Source organism: Paroedura picta, chromosome 13 (genome assembly GCF_049243985.1).
Source record: "Paroedura picta isolate Pp20150507F chromosome 13, Ppicta_v3.0, whole genome shotgun sequence".
Taxonomy (NCBI): Eukaryota; Metazoa; Chordata; class Lepidosauria; order Squamata; family Gekkonidae; genus Paroedura; species Paroedura picta.
In genome coordinates, this window is record NC_135381.1 from 13,240,144 (window position 1) to 13,266,350 (window position 26,207).

General features: G+C 46.7%; 1 protein-coding gene across 2 annotated transcripts in view; it reads right to left on the minus strand.

Annotated features, from left to right (window-relative positions):
- Positions 1 to 26,207, minus strand: part of BICDL1 (BICD family like cargo adaptor 1) — a 65,238-nt gene that overhangs the window by 18,358 nt on the left and 20,673 nt on the right. For both annotated transcript variants that reach the window (XR_013226423.1, XM_077309370.1), the window contains exons 3-8: positions 17,590 to 17,706; positions 13,430 to 13,576; positions 6,043 to 6,222; positions 4,558 to 4,776; positions 1,711 to 1,854; positions 748 to 878 (exon numbers count right to left, since the gene is read on the minus strand). Coding sequence is in view for 1 of the 2 variants with exons in the window: in XM_077309370.1 (XP_077165485.1) it covers positions 748 to 878; positions 1,711 to 1,854; positions 4,558 to 4,776; positions 6,043 to 6,222; positions 13,430 to 13,576; positions 17,590 to 17,706 (938 nt within the window). In the remaining variant the exon portion in view is untranslated. The remainder of the gene's footprint in view (positions 1 to 747; positions 879 to 1,710; positions 1,855 to 4,557; positions 4,777 to 6,042; positions 6,223 to 13,429; positions 13,577 to 17,589; positions 17,707 to 26,207) is intronic.

Genomic DNA, 26,207 nt, shown 5'->3' on the forward strand with positions numbered 1-26,207 from the left:
GAGGTGGTGAGCTCCCCCTTACTGGAAGTCTTCAAGCAAAGGTTGGATACACACTTTTCTTGGATGCTTTAGGATGCTTAGGGCTGATCCTGCGTTGAGCAGGGGGTTGGACTAGATGGCCTGTATGGCCCTTTCCAACTCTATGATCCTATGATTCTATCATTGCATATTGCAAGAAATGAAGCAATAAGCATTGTGAAGACATAACTAAGGTTATGGGATGCATTCTTTAAAAAAAACTGCAGATTTAGGGTGCCACACTGATGGATAGCATGGTGGCTAAGAGAATTAACTATGAACCAGGAACTCCAAGGTGATATGGCGATATAAAGTCATGTCCACCTGTCCTCCCCTCCCAAAATGGCCAGGGATGGGATTGGAGGGGGTGGGGAAGGGAGGGGCCCCAGGTGGGCCTGTATACAGCTATGCTTCCCAACCATATTCTGCAGGACCACGCCATTTCAGGGGTTTCTCAAAGCCTGAAGAATATTTCAGGGATTTCTCAATGGTAAAAAAGTTGAGAAAGACTGCACTAGAGACTTGTCTTTTTAATGTTGGCAAAATCAAGTTTGATTGTATTATACTTTAGCAGTTGAACATACAGGACCTCTACTTAGGCATCTCTTGTTCTAGAATGGTTTCACTGCACCCCACCTGACACTGGCTTTATTTGTTTCGCAGTACTGTTCCTGGCCATTGCATTGAGCTTTACTGGGCTTCTACCCAAACGTTAACAATGCTCCTTACTTGGCAATTGCTTCGTCCCGATCCCTGATGGCCTTCAATAGATGTTCACTTGTGTCTTTATCGTCCACAGTCCCTCGGAGTCTGTCCCTTTCTTCTTTCAGGGAAGTCATTTCTACACTCAGCTGCGTAACCTAGAAAGAATCAAAAGACGGTTAGCGAAAGATCTCGGATCGAGGATTCTTCCAGGCTGTCTGTCCTAAAAGGACCGCAAAGCAAAGATCACATGCGTGGGCTGGGCGGTCACCACATCTCAACCACAGTAAAAGTATTTGGGGGGCAACAGAGAAACAAATGAAAGCTTGCATGTTCTGTTTAAATAAGATACCAGTCAAAAAGCAGGGGTGTAAATAAGGTCTGTTTCAGCAGGTTTAGCTGTGTTGCTTTTTAAATTATGTGTATCCTTACTTCCATGTTTTTTATTACATTAACAAAAATCAATGCACTTGTTAGCTACCATGAATCTGAGGAGTTAACGGGGAAAGTAAGTTTGGTGTAGTGGTTAAGAGAGCCAGCCTGGCATGGTAGTTGAGAGGGGTGACTTCTGATCTGAAGAACTGGGTATGATTCCCCATTCTTCCACATGCAGCCACCAGGATGACCTCGGGTCAGTCACAGTTCTGTCAGGGCTCTCTCAGCCCCACCTACCTCACAGGGTATCTGTTGTGGGGAGAGGAAGGGAAGGCGATTGTGAGCTGCTTTGAGACACCTGAGGCCTGCTGGGTGACCATGGGCTAGTCCCAGTCCTGTCAGAGCTCTCTCGGCCCCACCTACCTCACAGGATGTCTGTGGTAGAGAGAGGACGGCAATTGTGAGTCACTTTCGGAAACGACGTTTGGGTAGCAAAAAGCGGGCTACAAAGCAACCATCTCTCCTTCTAAGTGATTCTAGGAATCAGTTAAATAAAATCCATACTACATGTCTGTTCAAATGGGTCAGGACCATCCCATGCAGGAAGGGGCTTACCTGGCTGTGGAGTTGCTGTAGCTCTTCCAGGCTCTGCCTCAGTTTCCCCCGCTCGCCTTCCATGAGCTCCCTCAGGGCTCTTGAGTCCTCACTCGTCTGCTTGAGCTGTTCTTCTAAGGCGTCATCATCGCTCCTCCGAGAGTTCTGGCAGCAGAAGGGAGATAAACTTGTTCAGCCATCGCTTGGGGGCCGAGGGAAGGCACCGTGAACATGGCCTTTGCACTATTACTTTTTAAAAACTTAGAGCAGGGGTAGTCAAACTGCGGCCCTCCAGATGTCCATGGACTACAATTCCCATGAGCCCCTGCCAGCGAATGCTGGCAGGGGCTCAAGGGAATTGTAGTCCATGGACATCTGGAGGGCCGCAGTTTGACTACCCCTGACTTAGAGTATAGGATGCTTTTCAAGGAAGCATGATTTGATATCACACCACAGTTGTATGCTGAACTCTACAGAGTAGGCTTTCTCCACCAGGGTTTTGTGGAACTGTGCGGTTTCTTGACAGCCCTGGCAGGGTTTCCCGAATGGGTGGGAATTAATTAATTTTTGAATATATTTTGTAAATGTTAAACATTGATCGGGTGATATGACCAGATGTGGGCACGTCAACCCCACCCACCCCACCCAAAATGGCCAATGATGGGCCTGGAGGGGGTGGGGAGGGGCGGGGCCCCAGGTGGGCGTGTCCACAGCTCTGCTTCCCAACCCTATTCTGCAGGATCGTAACACTTTTGGAGTTTGTAGAAGTCTGAAGAATGATTCTCTATGGTAAAGAAGTTGAGAAGGGCGGCTATAGAGTAACGTAAGCTAAAAGAGACAGGTCCATGCCCCCAAGAGCTTGCAATGTAAAATTCAACCGTGGAGGGGATGGACAAAGTTAACAGACAGTTTCTGTGAATTATGTAGTTCTATGCATTTAGATTTAAGTTTAAAGCAGGAGGAGGGCCAAGTTGTGATTCTCCAAGATTTAACCTATCTGGGATCTGCTTAGAAAGTGTCATGCTACTTTCCCCCTTCCCAACTTAAAATGCAAGCATCTTGTATCAATTAAGCCTGAACAAGTTCGTACATTTATTTTTAATACTCGAACTCACAAAAATATTGCTATTTACTTCTTAAAAGCTTGATATAGTGGCTAGGAGCACGGATTATAATATGGCAAGCCAGGTTTGATTCCCCACTCCCCAAAACGCAGCCAGCTGGGTGACCTTGGGCTGATAGAAATTTCTGACTGAGCAGTAATATCAGGGCTCTCTCAGCCTCCCCTACCTCACAGGGGGTCTGTGGTGGGGAGAGGAAAGGGAAGGCGAATGTAAGCTGCTTTGAGACTCCTTCAGGTAGAGAAAAGCTGCATATAAGAACCAACTCTTCTTCTTCTTCTAATACAACACACAGCAGCACATAGGAAGCAGCTGTTATGTGGTTTGCTTGCTTAATACTGTGCTTGACAGCCTCTGTACCTCTCTCTCTTCAGCCCCATCTTTTTCTCACTAACCAGGGAGAAATTAGCTCGCTTGCTTTCTCTGCAGCAATTCACATGCTGCAGGAACCGTTGCTGGCGTTCTCTGCAGGGCAGACAATATTCTTCACTCTGGGATTGGAGATCTGCCCTGTCCTTCAAACCCAAAGGAGCCTCCTTCCTTTTCCTTGACTGCATCCGTGCTTTTAAAGCCACAGTCAGTGTGGTCAGCCTCCCGATTGGCTTCACAAAAAGGTGAGGTATCCAGCCCGGAATGCTCCAGTTGCTATAGTGACTGCAGTGCCTCAGGCTGGTCTTGGGTAGGCCATCCTTCCTCTCAGGAGGCATCCATGTCCTCAAGGCCCAGATGAGATGCTGCAATCACCATGGTAACCCCATAGCATCCTGGTGGGTTTCACTGGAAGGCCCAGAATGTCTCCCAGTAGGAGTTCCTAGACAAGACATTCTGTCTGTCCCTGACTCAAATTTGTTGGTGAACTGCCCTGAGACTTTGGGGAGGGCGGTGAATGAATGAATGAATGAATGAATGAATGAATGATGAGTGAGTGAAATGAATGAATGAATGAATGAATGAATGAATGAATGAATGAATGAATGAATGAGTAGACCTTTTTATGTATTGTTCCTTGTTATATGTAAACCGCCCTGAGCTTCCGGGGAGGGCGGTATATAAGTATGATAAATAAATAAATAAAATAAATAAATGTACACCACGTTCTAGTACCAATACAATCTTATTAATCATTACTCCAGCCTAAGCCTACAAGGATCACACCATAACTCCCTTGCCTTCAAGCAAGCAGAGATTTGGGCAAAGAACACCATCTTTCTCAGGGCCACCAGGAACAAATGGGTCTTCTCATGCTACATGCCTGAATTCCTCACCACCCTGGACCAAGTCAAAATACAGGGAAAGGTGTGTGAGCGACTGAAGTTAAGGCATAGTTCTGCTAAGGCCTCTGTTGCTATTTAAATTGGGAAAAAAGGAGATAAAGAGCCCTTTGCACAAATCTCGACTCAAACATATGTCACAGTTGTTGGCTCAGTGTGGTCCTCCTAAAAAGTTAGTTGCTGACCAGGGATTTTTGGAAAGGAAAGGAAGGAAGATCACCACAATGGGCAAGAACTGGACAGAACAGAGATGGGAAACCTGGCAAGTGCCCCACACGATATAATTTAATTGTTATTATATTATAATTGTGGTTTTGTAATCTTTTGATCTTTTTTGAAAGTGGTTTTGATGTTATAGCCTGCATAATGTTTCGTGTAAGTTATAATGTTCTGTGTAAACCGCCCAGAGCTGCAAAGAAATGGGCGGTATAGAAATCTAAATAAATAAAATAAAAATAAAAATAAAAAGAACTCACCGGGGAATCTGTGCCATCTACAACGCTTTGTATCAGTCGCTTCAGCTCGCTGAGAGCAGTGCGCAGGCTGCCGGCTGGCACATCTTTGGCTGATGAGGTTTCTGAAGATTCGTCCATGGAAGAGTCTGTGGAGACGGCGGAATCCGCACTGTCGTTCCCTCTGAGGTGAGTGCATAAATACCTGACTTGGCAGTAAGCTTCCCAGAGCTGGAGTCTCAGCTGCAAAGAGAGAACCTGGGCTATTCTGTGGTCCCTTCAATGCGCTTGGCTTATCAAAAAGGATCAAACATTCCGGAACTGGAGAAGTCCATGCTGGGTTGGCAGGGCGCATCCTTGTAAGCGCACAAAGCTTCCTTCTGGCTCTGGTATGAGAGAGTCTTTTAACTGAAGAAGCCTTGGCTGGATCCTAACAATCTATGTAAGCAAATGCATGCTCGACAACCAAAGTGTAATTTAGATAAAACAATTTTTTGGAGAGTGGGGTCTGAATCTCCCAGACCAGACTTTCTTACCATCCCATGCATGTGGGGCTCAGATTCAGATCTTGACTGCAGCACAGGGGGGAAGAGGCTGCAGCTTCCCCCTCAGCTCCATTTTCCCAACCCAAAACAGTCCCGGGAGGGTGCTTTTTGCCTTGCCGGGAAGCTATGCGAAGTGCAGAAAGGACACAGAATGTAGTGGAATCAGGAGGGCAACCATGGCGGTCTAAAGCAGCCGGGCATAGTTGGCGTCCAGCGACACCTTTACTTCAAAATAGGCAGCCTGAGCGTTTCCAATTTGTTCGCCTCACTTGCTTAAATAGGGCATCTTATAAGCCATTCCTGTAAAATACTGTTTAATCTTATGACACTGTCAGCTACTAAATGCCGCTGTATATTAGCCACCCGATACTGCCAAATGTCATAGCTTTTTGATTATCAATGCCCAGTTACTGCATGCCGACCATCCAATGCTGCCAAACAGAACACACCGAAATTGAATATCCCAGAACGTCAAGTTCAGACTTCTAATATCTTGTCTTATTTGGGGAATATTCAATGTGCAAGTGTGTATGGCAGAGTTCTTCCTCCAAACTACAGCCAGGAGTGGCTTAAGGATTTGTGGGGCCCCATAGCACTAGAGCTAGTGCAAGGGGCCCTAGCAGACTACAACTGCAGCCAGACTGGGGGCGGAGGGGGCTCCCACCGTGGAAACAGGTGTCACTCCGAATGTCCTTAAAGAGGGGAAAGCGGGTAGGAGGGAGGCTATGGCCCTGAGCCATGAAGGGAAGGCACTTTTGGGGGGCCCTGGAGCTGCAGGGCCCGTAACACGTGCTAAATTTTATGATTGTTTCATGTATGGTTCATAAATTCAATGTAAACCGAGCCTCCGGGGAGGGCGGTATATAAATATAATAAACAAAATAAAATAAAAAATAATAAATACATGTGCCACATGGATAAACTGGCCCTGCCTACAGCCCATTGGACCCCAGAGTTTTGATACCTGTTCCCTCTCTTGCTCCAGCTCCTCGGCCTCCATGCTTTGCTCAATCTCTGACAGAAGGGACGTGCTGGTCGAGTTGAAATGTTGGAGGCTTCTCTCTTCGCTGAGCTCCTCCACTTTGAGCTGCAGCTGCCGATAAGACAGCCTCACCTCCTGAAGTTCCATCTGGCTCTGATGCAGCTGCCGTAGGAAATCATCGGATGGACATCCAAAAAAAAAGGAACAAAATGAAAAGAGAGATTAGCAAATCCAGTTGAGGATTGCACTGCTTCCTCCCGCAACAGGAAGAAGTACTGATTGCTCAGACTAACCTAAAGAGGAAACAACAGTTTCTATAGCACTTCTCTGGTTAGTATACCAACTTGCTTGACCTTAAATCAGGCTTTCTCAACCAGGATTTCGTGAAACTCTGGGGTCCCTTGACAGCCCTCGAAGGGTTTCCCAAATGGGGGACAGTCAATTAAACTTTTTATACATTTATTGGGTGATATGATCATATATGGTCATGTTGACCCGCCCTCTCCTCCCAAAATAGCCAATGATGGGCCTGGGGTGGGTGGGAAGGGGAGGGGAGGGGCCCCAGGTGGGTGTGTCCACAGCTATTCTTCCTAACCATATTCTGCTCAATCACACCACTGCTGGTGGTTCTCGAAGCCTGAAGGTTTCAGGGGTTTCTCAACAGCAAAACAGTTGAGAAAGGCTGCCTTAAACAAGTGCTCATAGCAAGCAATGGTCTATAAATGAGATTAAGAGCCTGCACTCTGAGTTCCAAAAGCAATTATTGACAACCTGGCCTGGCCGTCAATCCCTCTCCCCAGGAAACCGACTACAGCATGGGAAGAGTCAGGGCCAAGAGATCTCCAACTAAAAACTCTTCATATCCTTTTCAGATTACAATCCCCACGATTCTTTGTGGGAAGACTTGGCACTGAACTGGTATAAAATCAATACAATCTTGCAATACAGAATATACACTGATATCACAGCATCACAGAATCATAGAGTTGGAAGGGGCCATACAGGCCATCTAGCCCAACCCCCTGCTCAACGCAGGATCAGCCCTAACCATCCTAAAACATCCAAGAAAAGTGTGTATCCAGCCTGTTATCCAAATGCCCCAAGTGGGTGACTTGGATTACTCTGTTGTTTCCATCTAATGCAGCCTTTCTCAACTTTTTTTTTTTTTTTACCATTGAGAAAACCCTGGAACATTTTTCAGGCTTCAAGAACCTCCTGAATCACAGCTGCATAGATGCCTACCTGGGGTCCCTCCCCTTTCCACACCCTCCAGGCTCCTCATTGGTCATTTGGGAAGGGGTGGGTGCATTGACATCACCATACAGGATCATATCACCCGATAAACCTTTAACGCGTTTTAAAATATATATTGAAATTAATTAACTCCCATCCATTCAGGAATCCCTTCCAGGGCTGCCGAGAAACCCCAGGGTTTCCCGAAACCCTGGCTGAGGAAGCCTGACCCAATGGAATGGAACACAACTGGTAAACTATGTGGAAGGGGAGTAAACGGAGGGGTGAAGAGAGAGAGAAGGAATTTGTTATCTCAGTGAGAAAACAGCAGAAGCTGGCAAAGTGAATGAAGCTAGCACTTTTTATCAGTTTCCAAGGAAGTTGTGGGCTGGGCTGATATGCAGCCAAGGGGAGGCAAGGCACACGGTAGGAACGGTTTCATTTGTACAGGCTCAGCGCTATAATTAAACTCTTAAGAACGGATTAACACACAGTGCCTGGTGGGCGGCCTTATCTCTACTATACCAGCCGCAGTCCTTGATGGTTTCAAGCTGTGTGCCTAGACTCACCTGGGAACTCTGCTTCTGGAACCACCTGCCTGAGCCACACGTTCATGTTCCTTATTTCCACAACCACCACAAATCCAGTGATTATCACCGTGTACGAACGGGCCATCACAGATATTAAACCCACACAGGGAACTGTCGCGTTCTCTCCCATGCACTGCTTTTTTGTCAAGCCGGTTCAGACAACCTGAAGCCAGCCATCAAATTCTACAACCATAAGACTATTACATACTTATGTCCCATCCATCAGTGATACTGTGACTCACTCTGTGTATTCCGCCTTGAGCCCAAGTGAGAAAGACAAACCACAAACAACATAAATTAAATTTAAAAATCTGGCAAGGCAAGTGTCCAGCCTCAGAAATCTTTCATTCTACCCATTTAACATCAGGCTGACTCTACCTCCGTATCCTATTATGATAAGAGATCAAGGATTGCTTCGGTAGAAGAAAATAAAAAGCTAATCTAGTCAACCATTCTGTTTTCAGCATCAGCCAGCAAGTGTGATCAGCAATGGCCTCTGCTCCCGAAAACCAGGTGTGATTCCCCTTTCCTCCTCCACATGCAGCCAGCTGGGTGACATTGAATTAGTCACCAGTCTATCAGAGCTCTCTCAGCCCCACCTCCCTCACAGGGTGTCCATGGTAGGGAGAGGAAGGGTAGGTGACTGTAAGCCATTTTGGGACTCCTTCAGGTAGTGAAAAGCAGGGTACAAAAACCCAGCTCTTCTCCTTCTCCTTCTCCTTCTCCTTCTCCTTCTCCTTCTCCTTCTCCTTCTCCTTCTCCTTCTCCTTCTCCTTCTCCTTCTCCTTCTCCTTCTCCTTCTCTGAATGCTCACAAATTGCCCATCACAAAACTTGTTTTTTCTTTGTCCCCAGCTGGTACAGAATGCCACAGTTTGGTTACTATCAGGCACTAAGTGGAGTTTGTTTCAGAGGGAAGCTCTGCCTGTCTGTGGTAGAACAAGAAACCAGTAGCTCCAGTAAAACAACAAAGTTTTCCTATGTCCCTATTCAGCCCTGGGGCATCACAGCAATGGAAACCCCTCCAAGGGATGAATAGGGACATAGGATTCTTATCTCACTACAGATGTTAATTTTCTGCCCCCAGGGATTTCCCCTCTGCTCTACTGGGAGGACAGTGTGTTCTACTCAAGCTGATTCATTTGCACATTGTACCTCTAAATCTCGAGTTCCTTCTTTGTAATATCCTTCCCACCTTTTGACTGGGATGTAAGGACTTAAGAGACCTCCCTTCCAAATCATATCCGATGAAGGGAGCTTTGAGTCTTGAAAGCTTACCCCCAAAATCTTATGGGTCTCCAAGATGCTAGTGAAAATGGAGCTCTGCCACCAGGCTTACGGTTGAGGCCAGGGCAAAGAGAAGATCTATGGGCCTCTCCAAAGGAGGAGTATTCCACCATATGTCATTGGTGGTGGTCATCCTCTCCCTGATTTCCCAGCAAGATCGGTGGGTTGGTCGCTGCCGGTTGTTGGTAGTTTATTTTAATTGCTGGTTTTAAGGGGAAATAGGGGTTTCAGAGGATTGCATTGTTTTATCTTGTAACCCACCATGAGCCAGCTTTGCAGAGAGTGGCGGGTAATAAATTTAATAAATTTAATAAATTTAATAAATTTAATAAATTTAATAATAATAATAATAATAATAATAATAATAATAATAATAATAATAATAATAATAGTGTACTCAAAGCTGGGAGGAGTTTGCATGTCACATCCATTCTGCAGACCATCCACTGATTAGCAACTAACCAGTGACTAAGGTTCAATTTAGTACTCGTTTATCACCTACAAATGTCTTAATGGCCATGGACCCCCATGTTTGCTAGACCACCTATCCTGCTGTGCTTCACCATGACAATGTCACTCATCCCAGCAAAGGCTGAAAGGGCCAAAGGGTAGGATGAGTTCATGTGCGCCTTCACTGGTGGCTCCAGTCTTGTGGAAGGGCCTGTCTGAGGAAGGCGGAAAGGCTCACATGCTTCTACCATCCACAGAATGTTTAGGAGAACATATTTAGGAAGGGGAGGGAACTGTAGCAGAACAGCCCAGATGGGCCCCTTTATAGAGTATTTACTCAGATAGAGTATTTACTCTGGTTAATAATATGCCTTGCCTTTGGGAGTTGGTATCTGTTGGGATCTCTGGTTTATAATTTGCCTTAGTCATTCGGTAATCCTATTCTTATTACATGGTCCATTGGTTGCTTTACGCAGCCTGATTGCATGGTTTTAATTAGGCTGATTGCCCTGTTTTGTGTTGTGTAATCCAGTGGTCCCCAACCTTTTTATCACTGGGGACCAGTCAACGCTTGACAATTTTACTGAGGCCTGGGGGGGTAGCCTTTTGCCGAGGGATGTCGCTGCTGTGTGAGCCCCTGCTCCACTTGCTTTCCTGACAGCGCCCCTGACTTCCCACTGCCCACTGGGGGGCACTGCCAGCAGCAGCTGCGCAGTGCCATGCCGAGGAGGAGCACCAGCCATGGTGGCCACCAGAGAGCACCAAAGGTTAGCCAGTGGCAGAGTGGCAGGGCAGCCCCCAAGACAGCAGCCGGGGAGGAGGATGAGGAGGAGCCGCGGCCCGGTAGCAACTCATCCATGGACCAGTACCGGTCTCTGGACTGGGGTTAAGGACCACTGGAATCCATCTTGAGTCTCAGAGAAAAAGATAGACTATAGATAAACAAACAATAAATGGTAGCCATTTGCGCAGACCTCACATATATGAATACCCATGCCTGTGTCTCTTTTAAACTTGCCTTGGTAAAAGTGACCATTCGTAATGCATGCAAGTTAAAAAATATTTGGGGACAGGAGTGGCTAAAACTGTGAAACTCTGGGTCTCTTGATGGTCCTGGAACGGTTTTCTGAATGGGTGGGAGTTAATTAATTTTAATATATTTCTTAAATTTGTTAGACATTTATCAGGTGATATGACCATATATGGTCATGTCGACCCCCCCGCCAAAATGGCCAATGATGGGCCTGGAGGGGGTGGGAAGGGGAGGGGCCACAGGTGGGCGTGTCCACAGCTCTGCTTCCCAACCGTATTCTGCACGATTGTGCCACTTTTCTCACTTTTTCTCAAAGCCTGAAGAATGTTTCAGGAGTTTCTCAACAGTAAACATGTTGAGAAACGCTATCCTATGGCTACGTGCAGGCCATGATTTCAAGGAAAACACAAACAAGTTGCAGGATATATAGGTCACAGAAACTCAGCCTCCAAGGTTGTTTTTTCTTTAATATTAAGTTTCTAGACCTCGTGGCTGAAAAGATATGTCTGCAAAGTGAGCAAGCATTGCCTGATGAAATCTGAGAATCCAGAAATGTGTAAAAATAAGGTACTCAGTAAATGTGTGGTAGAGGCAACAGGGTTCTGCAAATCTCTATACACCCCCCCATCATAATCTAACCAGAACAAATGGCTCATACATTATATAGAAAACATCTATTAGGCAGAGTTCCTAAGGGGTCCAGACTATTCTTCCCACAGAATGTAGGTTCTCTGGGGGATTTAGGAGCTTTTGAAATTGCCGAGTGAAATCACCGACACGATGGATACCATCACATTTGTCTGTTTAGTCAATTCAACATAAGTAAACTACTTAAAATTCCTTAAGGGTCATCGTTAAGCCTAGAGAATTAGCATACTGAAAAATGCTGCTGACACAGTTAATGAACTGTGCTCTCCAGAATCCCGTCAAGTTGCTGGTCCTCATGGAGGTAAATGGAGGGAGGGGTATAGAGACAGTCTACAAACTGTGCTCTGTGGGGCTGCTTGTTTCTCATGACTTCAAGTCATGCATAAATACCATATAACTTTCCCGGTATGCTACAGAACTGGCTTACTTGACTGAGAACCAATATCTGGAAAAAAAATCAGGATTTACATATCATAACTTCCAACTTTGTCTGGGTAAGCCCCCAAGAAAAAAAAAAGAGCCAGCAAACCTGCCACTCATTTTCCCCTGCTCAAGCTGTCCCACTTTAAAGCTGGAGCCATGCAGATCCTTAGCTAAGAGCACAAAGCCTACAGCTCAAATCTGCCCTGTGGCTACATGTTAAATGCGAGGATCAACAGGGACAAGCAAGCGCTCTTTCAGAAAAGTTGGTCTCCCTCACCAACTAGAAGAAGAAGAGTTGGTTCTTATATGCCGCTTTTCCCTACCCGAAGGAGGCTCCAAGTGGCTTACAGTCGCCTTCCCTTTCCTCTCCCCACAACAGACATCCTGTGAGGTGGGTGAGGCTGAGAGAGCCCTGATATCACTGCCCGGTCAGAACAGTTTTATCAGTGCCGTGGCGAGCCCAAGGTCACCCAGCTGGTTGTATGTGGGGGAGCGCAGAATCGAACCCGGCTCGCCAGATTAGAAGTCCGCACTCCTAACCACTACACCAAACTGGCTCTCTAGGGGGTTGGACTAGATGGCCTGTATGGACCCTTCCAACTCTATGATTCTATGATCACCGCCCTCACTGTGAAATCCCATGCCTCCTTGGAAGACAGTTTGGAAGGCACTTTAAAAGGTCCAGCCTATATATCAGCAGATCCAGGCTGTCTGCTGAATGTATGCTGATCTGGGCCTGCAGCCAATCCCAGCTCCCCAACAAGGATGCTTGCATTACACAGATATTTTGCAAATACATGTGTCGTGAACAGCTTATACAGGGAATGGCCAGATGAGAATGAAACAGGATGGTGAGGAATTCTGGTTGCTGGGGCGATAGAAGAATGAGGCGATGAGGGGGGGGGGCAGTGAGTGAGTGTTGAGGAAAGTGATGGTTGGAGAATTGCAGGGGAGGAAAGGATGCTGCAGGCCCAGAGGGAACTCTTTGAAGAAGTTGCGATGAGAATAAGAAAAATATTGAGCAACCTGGATGGTGGCCTGAACAGCCAAGAAACGGAACCCCCTGAGTGGAATAAACAACAAAGCTGAAGCCCAAAGCTGACCAGGAGTTTGTGAACAGCTGATCAAATAAAAAGTAGCAGACAGAAGAACTTCAGAGCGCCAAAGAACCAACTTGGAGTGAGAGAAGAACAAGACTGATCCATTCTGTTCCGTGCATGCACACAAATGAGGATTCAGATTTTGCAAGGAAACTGTTATTTGAGTGTTTGCAAATACCCAAATAAATGCACCGTTATATTTCATTATCAGGTTAAGCAAATATTGTTCTTTACCCAAGCATTCTGCTTTAATATCCTTAAATAAATCCATTAGCCTTGGTCACGAAAACACATTACATTCGTGCACTGGGCTCCCATGACCCTCACTGAGAGGGTTTGAATACTAAGAGAAACTTGACAAAAAATAACTCTTGACAAATTCACACTCGATGTTTCTAGGTTTACACTGAAAATCTCAATGTTCCCTTAAGACTGAGGGTCCCCTACAGTTTGAAAGAGCCCCACTGTGAAGACAGCTGAAGTTCCATGCTGCCTGGTTTTTGCAATGGCGATTTAGTAGCCTCTGCCTTTGGAAACCTTTCTTCCAGCCCTCTCTTGCTTCTTGCCCAGCCCCCTGAGCTCCTTCAGCATTCCCGTCCTCCTTACCTGCATGTCCTTCTCATGGCTTTGTCGTTCCAGGATTAACACTCGGTCTTGAAGCTCTTCCACCGTTCCCTGAAGGAGATTATTTTCCTCCATCATGGCACTGAAGCGTCGCTCTAACTCCTGTTTCCTATCCGTCAGCATCTTGATCTGGGAGGAGGGGGGGAAAAAGGAACCCCCCAAATAAGCCACCGTTGAGATTTCTCAATCTGAAGAGGAATCCCCAGTTATAGGAAAGATGGGGACAAACTAGGGAGAGCCTGCACCTGAAAGCCGAAGCTGGCACGACTGGGAACGCAGGACAAGAGTCAGAGAAAACTTGCCTGGAGAGGAGTGGGAGGAAACTCTAGCTGGAATGTGTGTTGCCAGGCAAGAGAGGGAGGGGAAGAGAGGAAAAGTCAGACCACTGTGTTCTCTGGAATTCCCAAGAGATAAAGCCAAGAAAGGACGCCCTGCCCCTCTCTCAGTCTGCGAAAAGATCACCTTGCTACACATCTGAATTCAAAGGTTGTGCAACACACCAGTCGGCTACTTCCACGCTGGATCTTTCGAGCAAAGGAAGAGAACTGGGAAATTCCATTTGTGCAACGTGCACGTGGAAAAACCTAAGAACGGCTTTGCTAGATTTGCACAAGGTCCATCTCATTCTGTCTCCAACAAGGGCCCACCGGGTCTTCACAAGCAGAACCATAAAGGCAGTGTTTTTCACCCTTGGTATTCAGAGGTATAACGCCTCTGTCAGCGGATTACATTATTAATTACGAAAAATGATTTATTTTAAAACCCAGGGGCTCACCACCTTGCCTCTGGTAGGAGGCATGGGGTATAAAGTGTTGCAGTGGAATTAACTATTTAGCATCCAGATGTTATTTTCTATGTAAGGAGAACTAACCTGTAATGCAAGGGTAGTCAAACTGCGGCCCTCCAGATGTCCATGGACTACAATTCCCATAAGCCCCTGCCAGCATTCGCTGGCAGGGGCTCATGGGAATTGTAGTCCATGGACATCTGGAGGGCCACAGTTTGCCTACCCCTGTTCTATTATACGGATTGCACTGTTTTGTACTTAGTAAAAGCCCATGTCTGTGCAATAAACTTGCTTCTGATTCTATATTTGGTCATCCACTTTGCATGACTGCGAGAATAGGAGGACTACAAATTAAATAAGGAAATGAACAAAGAAATAATGCATCATGGCTGATGTCACAGATGCCACTTTTCTGACACGGTACCCGTGAAAATAAAGCACACCTTGTTGATGGATGCACACAAAGCCCCCTGATCTGCCTGCATGCCAGCCCAGACAAAGGCTTATGAGGAAGTCAGTGACCCAAAAAGGCCAGAGAGATACGAAGAGCATGACAAGCAAGGCATGCAAAATGGGAGTCGATGGACATGCACTTCAAATCCAGTGAAAGCATCTGTACTTACTTCAAGGATTTGCTGCTCCACAATCAAGAGGGAACAAGGAAGGGGGGGGAAATGGGATAAGCGACAGTTGGTAAGGGAAAACATACATACTTAAGGAGATAATGCCTCTTCTAAAACTGAAACTTTACCCCCCAGCTCCTTCAGACAACTCAGCGTTGAGACTTGGCTTGGAATACTGGCTCCAGGAGCAAAACATTCCATGCGTAAGCAAGCCCTTGTTCTTTGTTATTTACAATTGACAGTGAACATACAGGGCTGGGAAAATAGAGAGACAGAGCTTTATTCCGTCCTGGTTGACAGCCGTTTTCCAAGGTAAAAAGTATCCCAGTTCTACAAGCTCTAAACCAGGGGTAGTCAAACTGCGGCCCTCCAGATGTCCATGGACTACAATTCCCAGGAGCCCTTGCCAGCAAACGCTGGCAGGGGCTCATGGGAATTGTAGTCCATGGACATCTGGAGGACCACAGGTTGACTACCACTGCTTTAGTACACAGGTGGCCAAACTGTGGCTCTCCAGATGTCCATGGACATGCCAGGGGGGCTTGTGGGAATTGTAGTCCATGGACATCTGGAGAGCCAGTTTGGCCATCCTTGTTTTAGTATATAGATAGCTGCTCTAAAAGAGTCCTGTGACAGTGTGGACCCCCCCCCCCCAAGATAACCTTTGCTCAACATGTCCAAGTACTACCTCCACATCTTCCTTTCTGCACAAACAAAAACCTCAGCAGAGCTCCATTTTTTAAAAAATAAACACCTTTCTTACAAGCGCAGCTGTGGATAACTTTATTTTCAGTCACACAGCTTTACTTGGCAGGGCTTCCAGCAACTGCTTCTCCCGAGCTTATATGGAGGGAAGGATGTCTGCTGAGGCCTTCTGTCTTCCTCCTCATTATTATTTGACTATTTTAGCTGCTATTTGCATTGATGATTTCAGTTGATACCATCAACGTTAGCACTGCAGGGTGGAAAGACACACAAATGTATTTGGTAGCTGAGTCCAGCCTGTTAAGCAAAGGCAGAACCAACCAGAAAAACAGAGGGAGCTTGGCTGCCCTGTCCGATCCATCTGCCATCTCTCCTTCTGTTATGATTCTGTCCAATGGATTGACTAAAGGTGGCATGCCCAAGCAGAGCCAGGGCCTATGCCAAAAAAACTGATAATTTTGCTATTTCCTTAATGGGCTTCATGCCTTAGGACAGGGGTAGTCAACCTGTGGTCCTCCAGATGTTCATGGACTACAATTCCCATGAGCCCCTGCCAGCATTCACTGGCAGGGGCTCATGGGAATTGTAGTCCATGCGCATCTGGAGGACCACAGGTTGACTACACCTGCCTTAGGAGAAAGCTTTGTCTACGCACCCATCAGGGACAAGAAGAGGTAACTCCCTCCACCTGACTGTCTACATGTGAAGGGGAAAAAAACAGTTTAATATTCTAGGAGAGAAAGAGAAAGAAGCAAAACGATATTTTTGGCTCAAGAACTCTGGGGATGAGAACTCATTCTTTCTGGAAATCTGAGACAGGACTTTGACTCGCCTGCCCTGCAGAAGTGCCCTTTTGACACCATCTCTACTTGAAAATTTGTCAATAAAGCGAATCTTACAAGATGCCGGGCATCTGATCTTTTAAATCAGAACCAAACCAGAGAAGCTCTGCCCCTGGTGGAGATCCTCACTACTCAAAGAAGTGAGGAAAAGGTAACATGGTAGTAGGTGACGAAGACGGCATTTTACATTTAGCTACAGCTAAACAAAACAAGGGTGGGGGAAGAGAGTTTGAACAAAAAACTCTCTAAAGCTACATTTTTTCCATTCAAGAATATAGATCAAACTATATATTAACTGGCTATCTGAAATCAGACTTTTGGACATGTGTTTGAATATGGCACGGAAACAGGAGGACTAACTCACCGCATTCCCCCCCCCCAAAAAAATTAACCCCTTCTAAAGGGGTTACACCGGAAGGGGAGGGGAGATATAAGTACTTATATTATTCCCTCTTGGGGTTAACAGAAGTTGGGGGTGGGGACTCTATTACAGAAATGGCAGAGTGGCAGAGTAGATCCCCTGATCTAAAGCCCACCCCATCGCAGTTGCTTTTTGCGATTCAAGCACACGTTTGGAGATCTAATGAAAGATCCTCAAAGTAACACACAGTTTGGCATGAATGGTTCTCTCATTTCTCATTAAGCGAACAATAGTGGGATAATTATCAAGCTTTAGGGGCCGGCGAAATCATTTCTGGAAATGTGAGTTTTCTACAATCCAGGAACTGTACTCTGAAACACAAATCTCTGTGTTTGGGTTGCCATACGCGCACACAGTATCTCACTCCTCTCACTAAAACAGGCTGAATCTCAAAATATACATACAACGTTTTCAAAGCTGGGCTGACGCTCTTTAAGGTCTCGGGAATTAGCAGCAAATGGGACCTGATCAAGATGTCCATCCACCATGGGGTAGGCAGAGGTAAGGACAGCATTCTAGACCTCTATCTCCAAAAAAGCAAGTTCTGAAGACCATTTGATTCAGCACCATCAAAAGGTCTTGAACCCTCACTGTAGGCCAGAGAAAGTGCAGGGAAGCATTGAGACCTGAAATCCTATACCTGCTGCCTGATGTGGTACATGCCAGGAAGGGCTTAACCGCTTGTCCCTCCTGAATGTATCAACTGGCCCTGGCCTGCACCAACGGCATTGTAATTTCCAGTCCCTTCTGGAAAATGGACTCACCTCAGCTTGAAGACTCTCAAGTCGTACTATATGCTGGCTGGTTGATGATTTTTTCTCCCTGAAGTCCTCTTGGAGGACATGAACCTGCGTAGACAGCTGTCTTTCCACCTCTGAGGCCTACAAATGAGAAAGTATCAGAACATAGCATATAAGATGGTTAATACTTACAGAAAGAAGGATTGCACAATTGGTTTCTTGCCCTACCACATATAAGCATCAGGGATGGGCACCAACTGCATTTTTGTGGTTCGTGGTGCATTGCTGAACCACAAACCAGGAAGTTGATTCACAGATCAGACTGGTTCGTAGTGGTTTGTGACCCCTGCTTTCTGCTCTCTGCTGCTTTTTGGAGGAAGAAGAGAGCAGGGCTCCCCCCTTGAAAAGGGGCAGGGAGAAGAAAGCTTGGGTTCTCACCACTGCTCAATTGTTTTATCTTTCTGTGAAGAGCAGAAAGCAGGAACCATTTAAACCCCTGCTTTCTGCTCTTCACAAACTGCCTTAAATTTTTTCAAAGTTCATGGCAACTCTTCAGTACACAAACTACGAATTGCCCCCAAATTTGTCACAAATGGACATTCCAGCCAGTTCATACCCATCCCTACTAAGCCCTATCTTCATATAAATGTCATGCAATATAATTTTCCTTTCTCAGAAAAGAAGAAGAAGAAGAGTTGGTTCTTTTATTACAAAGAGCTTTATCTCAGAAGCTAAGACACAGACTATAATTGTATTTTTAACATATTGACAGAACACCCTTGCTATCTGGGAAGATTTCTACATTAGCATGCCACTGTACTTATGAAGTTTCTGAGCTGTCAAGGCATCTATGTTTATTTCAAAACTTTCGTACCTGTCCTTTCACCCAACTGCCTCGAGGCAACTTTTCAGATCTACCCAGAGAGCTTTATGACCATGCAGGAATTTGAACAAGCATCTCCCAAGCTGCAGTCAAACTCTAAGCGTGGCTCCACACCACTCTTCTCAAGATATGCACAGGACAAAAATAGGTTTGTCAGCCATCAGCCATTGTACCTGTCAGTGCACAGTTTGTGCTGGTTCCAGTACCACCGCCTCCACACAGTTTTCAACTGGTGAAGAAAGAGCACTGAATTTCCACCTCGGCATTTCGATCCACTGATCATCATTTCCTGATTCATACCCCACTCCCTCCAGGCTCCACCTTGTGACCCGCCTGACTCCACACACAAATTCCACTTCCCCGCAGCTGGAGTTCAATTTCCAGCAAGCGTTTCCTCAAAAGTCTGAAGCGAGCCCCTTTCTGACTGCACATTCATGGATAAAAACAAGACGGCTGGTTCCTCTGTTAAGAGGGCTGCCAGCTCTGGGTTGGGAAATGCCTGGGAATTTGTGGGGTGAAGTCTGGGGAGAGTGGGGTCTAGGGAAGGGAAGGACCTCAGAAGGGTATAATGCCATAGAGTGGGATGGCCAGCCTGTGACTCTCCAGATGTCCACAGACTACCATTCCCATGAGCCTCTGTTGCAGGGGCTCATGGGAATGGTAGTCCATGGACATCTGGAGAGCTACAGGCTGGTTACTCCTGCTACAGGGTTCACCGTCCAAAACGACCCTTTTTCCAGGGGAACTGATCTTGGTTGTTCTGGAGATCAACTGTGCAGGCTGGAGGTCTCCAGGTGCCAATCGGAGGTGACACCCTATTTGTGGAGGGGGGAGGGTTGATTTTGTTCTGTTAGGGAGCAGGAATCTACCACTCCTTTCCCTTCAAACCACATAACGTTATTGCTCAGGACCACAGCTCGGTTCAGTGAGTCTTCGCAGCGAGTCACAAAGGTCACAATTAAGTGGGCCTGCATGCTAGCTGCCCAGCCGCACAAACCCTCCTGCCTTTCAGAAGTGAAAAGCTCAATGGGTGACTAATCTGAGTTAATAGCTAGTCACCATTATGAGATATTAAAAAGACAAATCCATCTAACAAGGCAGCCTTTGAACCTTGCAGAGAAGCTCTCTTTGAACCTTGCGGAGAATCCCTCCCCAGTGTAAAGTGGAACCCCATGCAGGGTGGTCCCCACAAGAAAGCATCCATTCTGCCTTCTTATGGATCATTAAAGGTTTTAATTCTGACCTTTTCCACTTTTTTTTCTCCACTCCCTAAGGAAACGTAGCAGACGTTAAAGCAATACGGTTTCCCCTTCAGCCGAAGTATCAATGGCTCAGATCTGAAGTACATGTGCCTTTGGTTACTGTGTTTAGTACAGTTTTGGGCACAATGGTTGAAGAGGGATGTTGACAAACTGGAGCGTGTCCAGAGGAGGGCTACAAAGATGGTGAGGGGTTTGGAGACCAAGACATATGAAGAAAGGTTGGGGGAGCTTGGTCTGTTTAGCCTAGAGAGGAGACGACTGAGAGGGGATCTGATAACCAACGACAAGTACTTAAAAGGGTGCCATATAGAGGATGGAGCAGAGTTGTTCTCTCTTGCCCCAGAAGGACGGACCAGAACCAATGCAATTAAGTTAATTCAAAAGAAATTCCATCTAAACATCAGGAAGAAGTTCCTGACAGTTAGAGCGGTTTCTGAGTGGAACAGGCTTCCTCAGGAGGTGGTGGCTTCTCCATCTTTGGAAATTTTTAAACAGAAGCTGGATAGCCATCTGACAGAGAGGCTGATTCTGTGAAGGTTCAAGGGGGTGGCAGGTTACAGTGGATGAGCGATAGGGTTGTGAGTGTCCTGCATAGTGCAGGGGGTTGGACTAGATGACCTGGGAGGTACCTTCCAACTCTATTATCCTATGATTCTATGGTTATGACCATTTTGGTTGGTTTGTCTACAAATGTGTAGCCAAACAAGTTGGATTTGTGCACCTCCAATTATCCCTGCAATTAATGGCAGCTATAGACATAACAACAGCATTTCGATTTCCTGGCTTTCCGCAGAAGAATCCAACTTTCTCTGCATTGCAAGCTCAAAATGCATATGGAGCTGATATCAACAAGATAAAATGGAAGTTCACATTCAGCCAAGATACTGTCTGTCCAAAAAGGAAACAAAAGGATAGGCCAGAAATTGGTTCCAGTTATTCATGAAATGCTCTAGGATCCCCCCCATAGGAAATCATTATAGTTCTCCTCTGCAAAAATGTAAAAATAGATCCCCCGTTAGTGCCAAGGGCATAATGTGCCAGCACTGTAAATGAGATACACTAGATGCAAGGGGGGAGAATCAGATTTATAAGTTACAGGAAATCACAATACGAATATAGTTATATAAGGAATCACATGAATAAGAAGAACTACTTCACACAGACCGGGTGCCTCCAGATGATAATGGCTCTGTGGGAGAAACGCACCGTGGGTGCTCTACAGGGTGCAAAGGGCACTGTTTCTTCAGGCACTGCCACAGCTGAGAAATCACTGCTTAACATCCGTGGCTTAACATCAACATCACTTTTCCCAAAGTTGCTGATCAACAACATTTTTCAGAGTCACAAGCAAGCCCCCCCTCGGCTGTGCTGTGAGGACAATACATGGGTTACTGTGTGTGTCTCTCTCTCCCCGCCCCGCTAAAAATTCACTGCGCACCAGCAAACACAATGGAATCTTACAGCAACTTACCAAGGAATACACAAAAATCCCTCAGAAACAAAAGCAGAGGAATCTTCCTGTAGAAATCCAACCCACTTAGAAGCCAGACGTTCTGAAGACAGCAAATAAATAAAAAATGAAGAGGGCGAATGACCTGAAGAGCAAGAAGGGGAAGTCCCCTTCCACCTTCCGACACAGGGAGTTTTACAAGCAGGGTGTAAACACACACAAAAAAAACCAAACAAACACCAAACCCACCCCAGTAGTCCTTGTAACCTTGTGCCGTAAGAATCCAAGGGAGGGCACCCTGAACACAGAATATTCAGCCGATCTCTGTACAGGAAGAAAACATACCAGAAAAGATATGCAGGGCCCAACCAGCAGGACAGGCTTCTAAGGTCAAAGCAGGACTCTAAATTGAGCTCAGAAATTAATTGCTACCCAGTTAAGTCCTTTAAAGATCAGTGTTCTACTGTCCCCATTGAAGAGCACCAATTAACAGCCTGCCTACCACATTCCAGACCAGTTCCACAGTGCTGGACGCTCTTCAAAAGTCGAACATATTATAGTAATCCAATACTGAGACTGGATTACTAACCTCTAGTCCTTTATTGGGTGTGCGGGGCTGTTTCCTGGGCTCATGGGTGATTCTTTCCTTCTCTATCCACAATATTTTGGAGACTTTTATTCTCTCCTAACTCCCCTTTTCCTTGGCTGTGTATACCCTGGACAATGTACACCAGCTAGACAGCTTGGTAAACTGGGTTTGCTTCCCCTCTCCTCCACCTTCAGCCAGCTGGGTGACCTTGGGCCAGTCGCAGTCCTGATAGAGCAGTTCTCAAAGAACAGAGCAGTTTCTCTCAGCGCTCCCTCAACCCCACCTACCTCACAGGGTGTCTGTTGTGGAGAAAGGAAGGCGATTGTAAGCCACTCCTTCAGTGAGTGAAAAGCATGGTATGAAATCCAACTCTTCTTCTAATGCCGAATTCTGGACCATCAGTCTCCAAGCAATTAAAAACAAGTAACTTTTCTGCAAGCAGAAAGGCTTTGAGGACCTGCAGAAATGGCGCGATGATGCAGAATACGGTTGGGAATCGTAGCTGTGTACCTGGGTCAAAGCAGCTCCACCATCTTCCATTAATATGGCATATCAATGCAGACGGTAATTTGTAACACAGCCCTGTGCCATTGGCAGGGCAAAACACTTGCTTAAAAAGATGCAATCTATCTCAAGAGCTGCCCATGCCAAGAACAGATTTCATCTAACATCTACCAGCCATGACAAGCAACTGGCATCTGCATGTACAAGGCAACGCGAGAAAGCATGCCCAAGCGTTTAGCTCTGGGGTAGTCAAACTGCAGCTCTCCAGATGTCCATGGACTACAATTCCCATGAGCCCCTGCCAGCAAATGCTGGCAGGGGCTCATGGGAATTGTAGTCCATGGACATCTGGAGTGCCGCAGTTTGACTCCCCGTGGTTTAGCTTCTAGAGACATCCAATGAGCTGCTATTAAAAACAGAACTCTGGACGACGTGAATTGGTGGTATCCTCTGGCGGGGCAATGTGGACAGGTTCTCCAGAACTCAGAGACAGCGGCGGGGAATTTTCCCTGGAAACAAGTAGGGTAATCAGATGAAGGGAAACCTGCAGATGGTGCTCCCCCCGCTGGCAGCAAACTGCCTTGCGGACAGATGGGAGACCAGCACGGCTATGAAGATGGGACCCGAGAAGCTCAAGGCAAGGAGCTCTGAGCCCTGGAAAGTAGCTTATGCAGATGTGATCTCAGGGGCTTTGCAGGCAGATGGGCAGGGAGAGTGCCCTGAGATCAGCAACCATCTGTCTGTTTCTTCGGTCGCAGGGAACAAAATGTACAGGAGTGCAGGTGTGTATGCTGGGCAGGCTTAGAGTTAACAAGATTACGGCCCGGCATCAGACGGCTTGTAAGCCACCCACCATCTGTGCTGACACTTTAAAGGGAGGTCTCTACCCCGCCCTCACTTCCGTGATGTTTTGCAAGGGCTGTCTGTGTGTTTCCCATTTCTCTCCCACAGCCGAAGGAGGTCTTTTCTTTTACTGAATGATTTCTGGGGAAATGGGGCAAGCATCCAAACACTGTGGCTTTATTTCACAGCCTGGCCTCTTCAACTTCTAAAAAGGCAAAGGTAAAGGTATCCCCTGTGCAAGCACCGGATCATGTCTGACCCTTGGGGTGACGCCCTCTAGCGTTTTCATGGCAGACTCAATACGGGGTGGTTTGCCATTCCCTTTCCCACATTATTACCGTTTACCCCCCAGCAAGCTGGGTACTCATTTGACTGACCTCAGAAGGATGGAAGGCTGAGTCAACCTTGAGCCGGCTGCTGGGATCGAACTCCCAACCTCATGGGCAGAGCTTTCAGACTGCATGTCTGCTGCCTTACCACTCTGCGCCACAAGAGGCTCTTCTTCACCTTCTACTGTAATGCAAAACACACAGATAACTCTGGCATACAGGGGTGGTGTTAGTGGTTCTCAGGCCCTGGGCAGAAGTCCACCTGCTGCCGCCACCACCCACTGCTGCCTGCCACCGCCGGCCACCACCGCTACCACCAACCCCACGGAAGGGGGCAGGAAACCCCGCTTGAGGTTGGCATCCCAAGGTTGAGAACCACTGGTTTAGCAGGACCAGAGGTTCTTGTCCCCCCTCCCACACTGCTGCCGCAGCTGCCACCATGACTTTTCAAGCGCTGGAACAAAATGCAGAGGATGGAATGGAAGGAGGTGAAGGAGAGTTTCCTTTCATTTCAACACAATGCATTCTTCCCCTTTCAGACACAAAACACTGCTCATGCCAACAGCATCCTGCTGAGGAAACAAAAGGGCTTTTTTTACAGCAATAAAATCAAGATTTTGAGGAAAGAACAGGTTGGCTCACAATTTGTGCACAAATACAGGATGATGTCAGGTGGCTCAATGGGAGAAATCCTGCCTGAAAGCAACCTCTGAGTACCTGGATTACAGTCTTCTCTGCTTGTAATGCAGTCTCCCCCCCCCCACCCCCATTGGATTGTGTTTTTAAAGAATCACTTAAAAAAAAAACCCACCACTCATCAATCTTGTAATAAATTGGCCGCTTATTTCCAGCCTGCTAGTAGCGTGGGCTCAATCAGGCATTAATCAGCAGGGAAAGATTTGGGGGGGGGGGAATTTAAAAAGTATCTTCATTTTCATACCAGGAAATTTCATACCAGGAAATGCAGTTGTTTTTCCAACTTAAGTGCCGATGTCGATTTTTCTTTTTCCCAGTTTACCTAGTTTAGCAGAAGGCAGCGGCTTAGCAAATAAAAAGACTAGCGAGATCAGAGGCTTACCTGCCCGTAAGATATTTCAAGATGCATTTCAAGCCTGCTTAGGGGCATTCGTGTCATGTGATGAGAAAGCAGGAGGCAATACGATACTTTTTAATGGGGGTAAACTTTACAATTGCATCAAGAAACAGAACAAAATCAGAGTCCAATAGCATAGCGATCCCCAACCTGTGGGCCGTGGACCACATGTGGTCCTTCGACTAACTGGAGGTGGGCCCTGAAGGACACCTTCTCCCCCCCCCCCAGCCCTTTACTTCACCCCTCCCCCGGCCCTTTACAACACACTTCGGTTGTCATTGTCTCCCATCACTCCCAGATGGGACTATCTCGTTGCAGAGAAACAAGCTCAGTTCCCATTGATTTGTCATTGTCATGAGTTAGAATTTCCATGAAAATAAAATGTTCCTTATGTTCATTGTTGTGGCGTGTCTGTATCTTATTTTGAAGGGATGTTTAAACATTACCATAGCGATCAGAGAGCGTTAGGGCAGTGGTTGAGAGTAGAGGAGTAAACTACCCCCCCCCCCACCGGGCCTCAGTAAAAGGCGTTGAGTGGACCCCGGTGATAAAAAGGTTGGGGACCACTGCAATAGCACAAAGATTTATTCAAGGCATGCAATCTGGAAACTCAGAGTTACAGCTGTAATTCCATCACATCCTTAGGTCCCTTCTGGTGGCTGGCATCCCTAGTTGACCCTCCCCTTTAAAAACTGGTCTGGCTGGCTCTGAGGTCACTGCCGATACCTTTTCAGGAATGGTCTCACCCTTGTTTCCTTCCATGCAGCTCCTGATTGGACTGCCTGCCTCAGGGATAGCTAGGGGAGGGGTTGCCCAGCCCACCACTCGAGTCCCCTCCCCTAGGGAGGGTTCTGTGGACCACCTGAGTGCGGGATTGGAGGTTCCAGTTGCAGGTGGAGCTTGAGAACAGTGGGGTTTGGGGAGGGAAAACTTCAATGGGGTATAATGCCATAGAGTCCTCTTTCAAAGCTGCCATTTTCCGTAGAAGAAGATATCTCTATTGCTTGGAGTTCATTTGTAATCCTAAGAGATCTCCGGCCACTGCTGGGAAGTTGGCTTGGTGCAGAGGTTACGAGCCGCAGCTTCTAATCTGGCAAGCTGGGTTTGATTCCCCGCTCTTCCACATGCAGCCAGCTGGGGGACCTTGGGCTAGCCACAGCTCTGATGGTGATCTTCTCCCAGAGCAGTAACTTCAGGACTCCCTCGGCCCCACCTACCTCACAGGGGGCCTGTTGCGGGGAGGGGAAGGGAAGGCGATTATAAGCTGCTTTGAGCCTCCTTCGGACAGTGAAAAGGAGGGTATTAAAACCAACTCTTCTTCTGTCTGGAGAGGAGCTGTATTTCCAGGGGATCCCCAGGTCCCACTAGGTGGCTGCCATCCCTCATTCATATCTCTACTACCTATTGCAATGCCTGTATGTCTGTAGTGCAAGTTGTCCAGCCATCCTCTAATTACATGAACCTATTTAACAAATACCACGGGAGAAAACCTCAGTAATAGGCCCCTACTGAGGTATGAAAGCTATTTCTGAAACAGTACTGTTTTCAATGCAAGCTGTTAGTTTAACAGGGCTCTATTAAAAGGTATGGTTCGGTTCACAAGAAGGCTCTTCAAACAGATTGTTGGGTTGGAATCCTCCAAAAGCTTCCTCTGACAATTGGTATGCACAATTGAAACCATTATGGAGG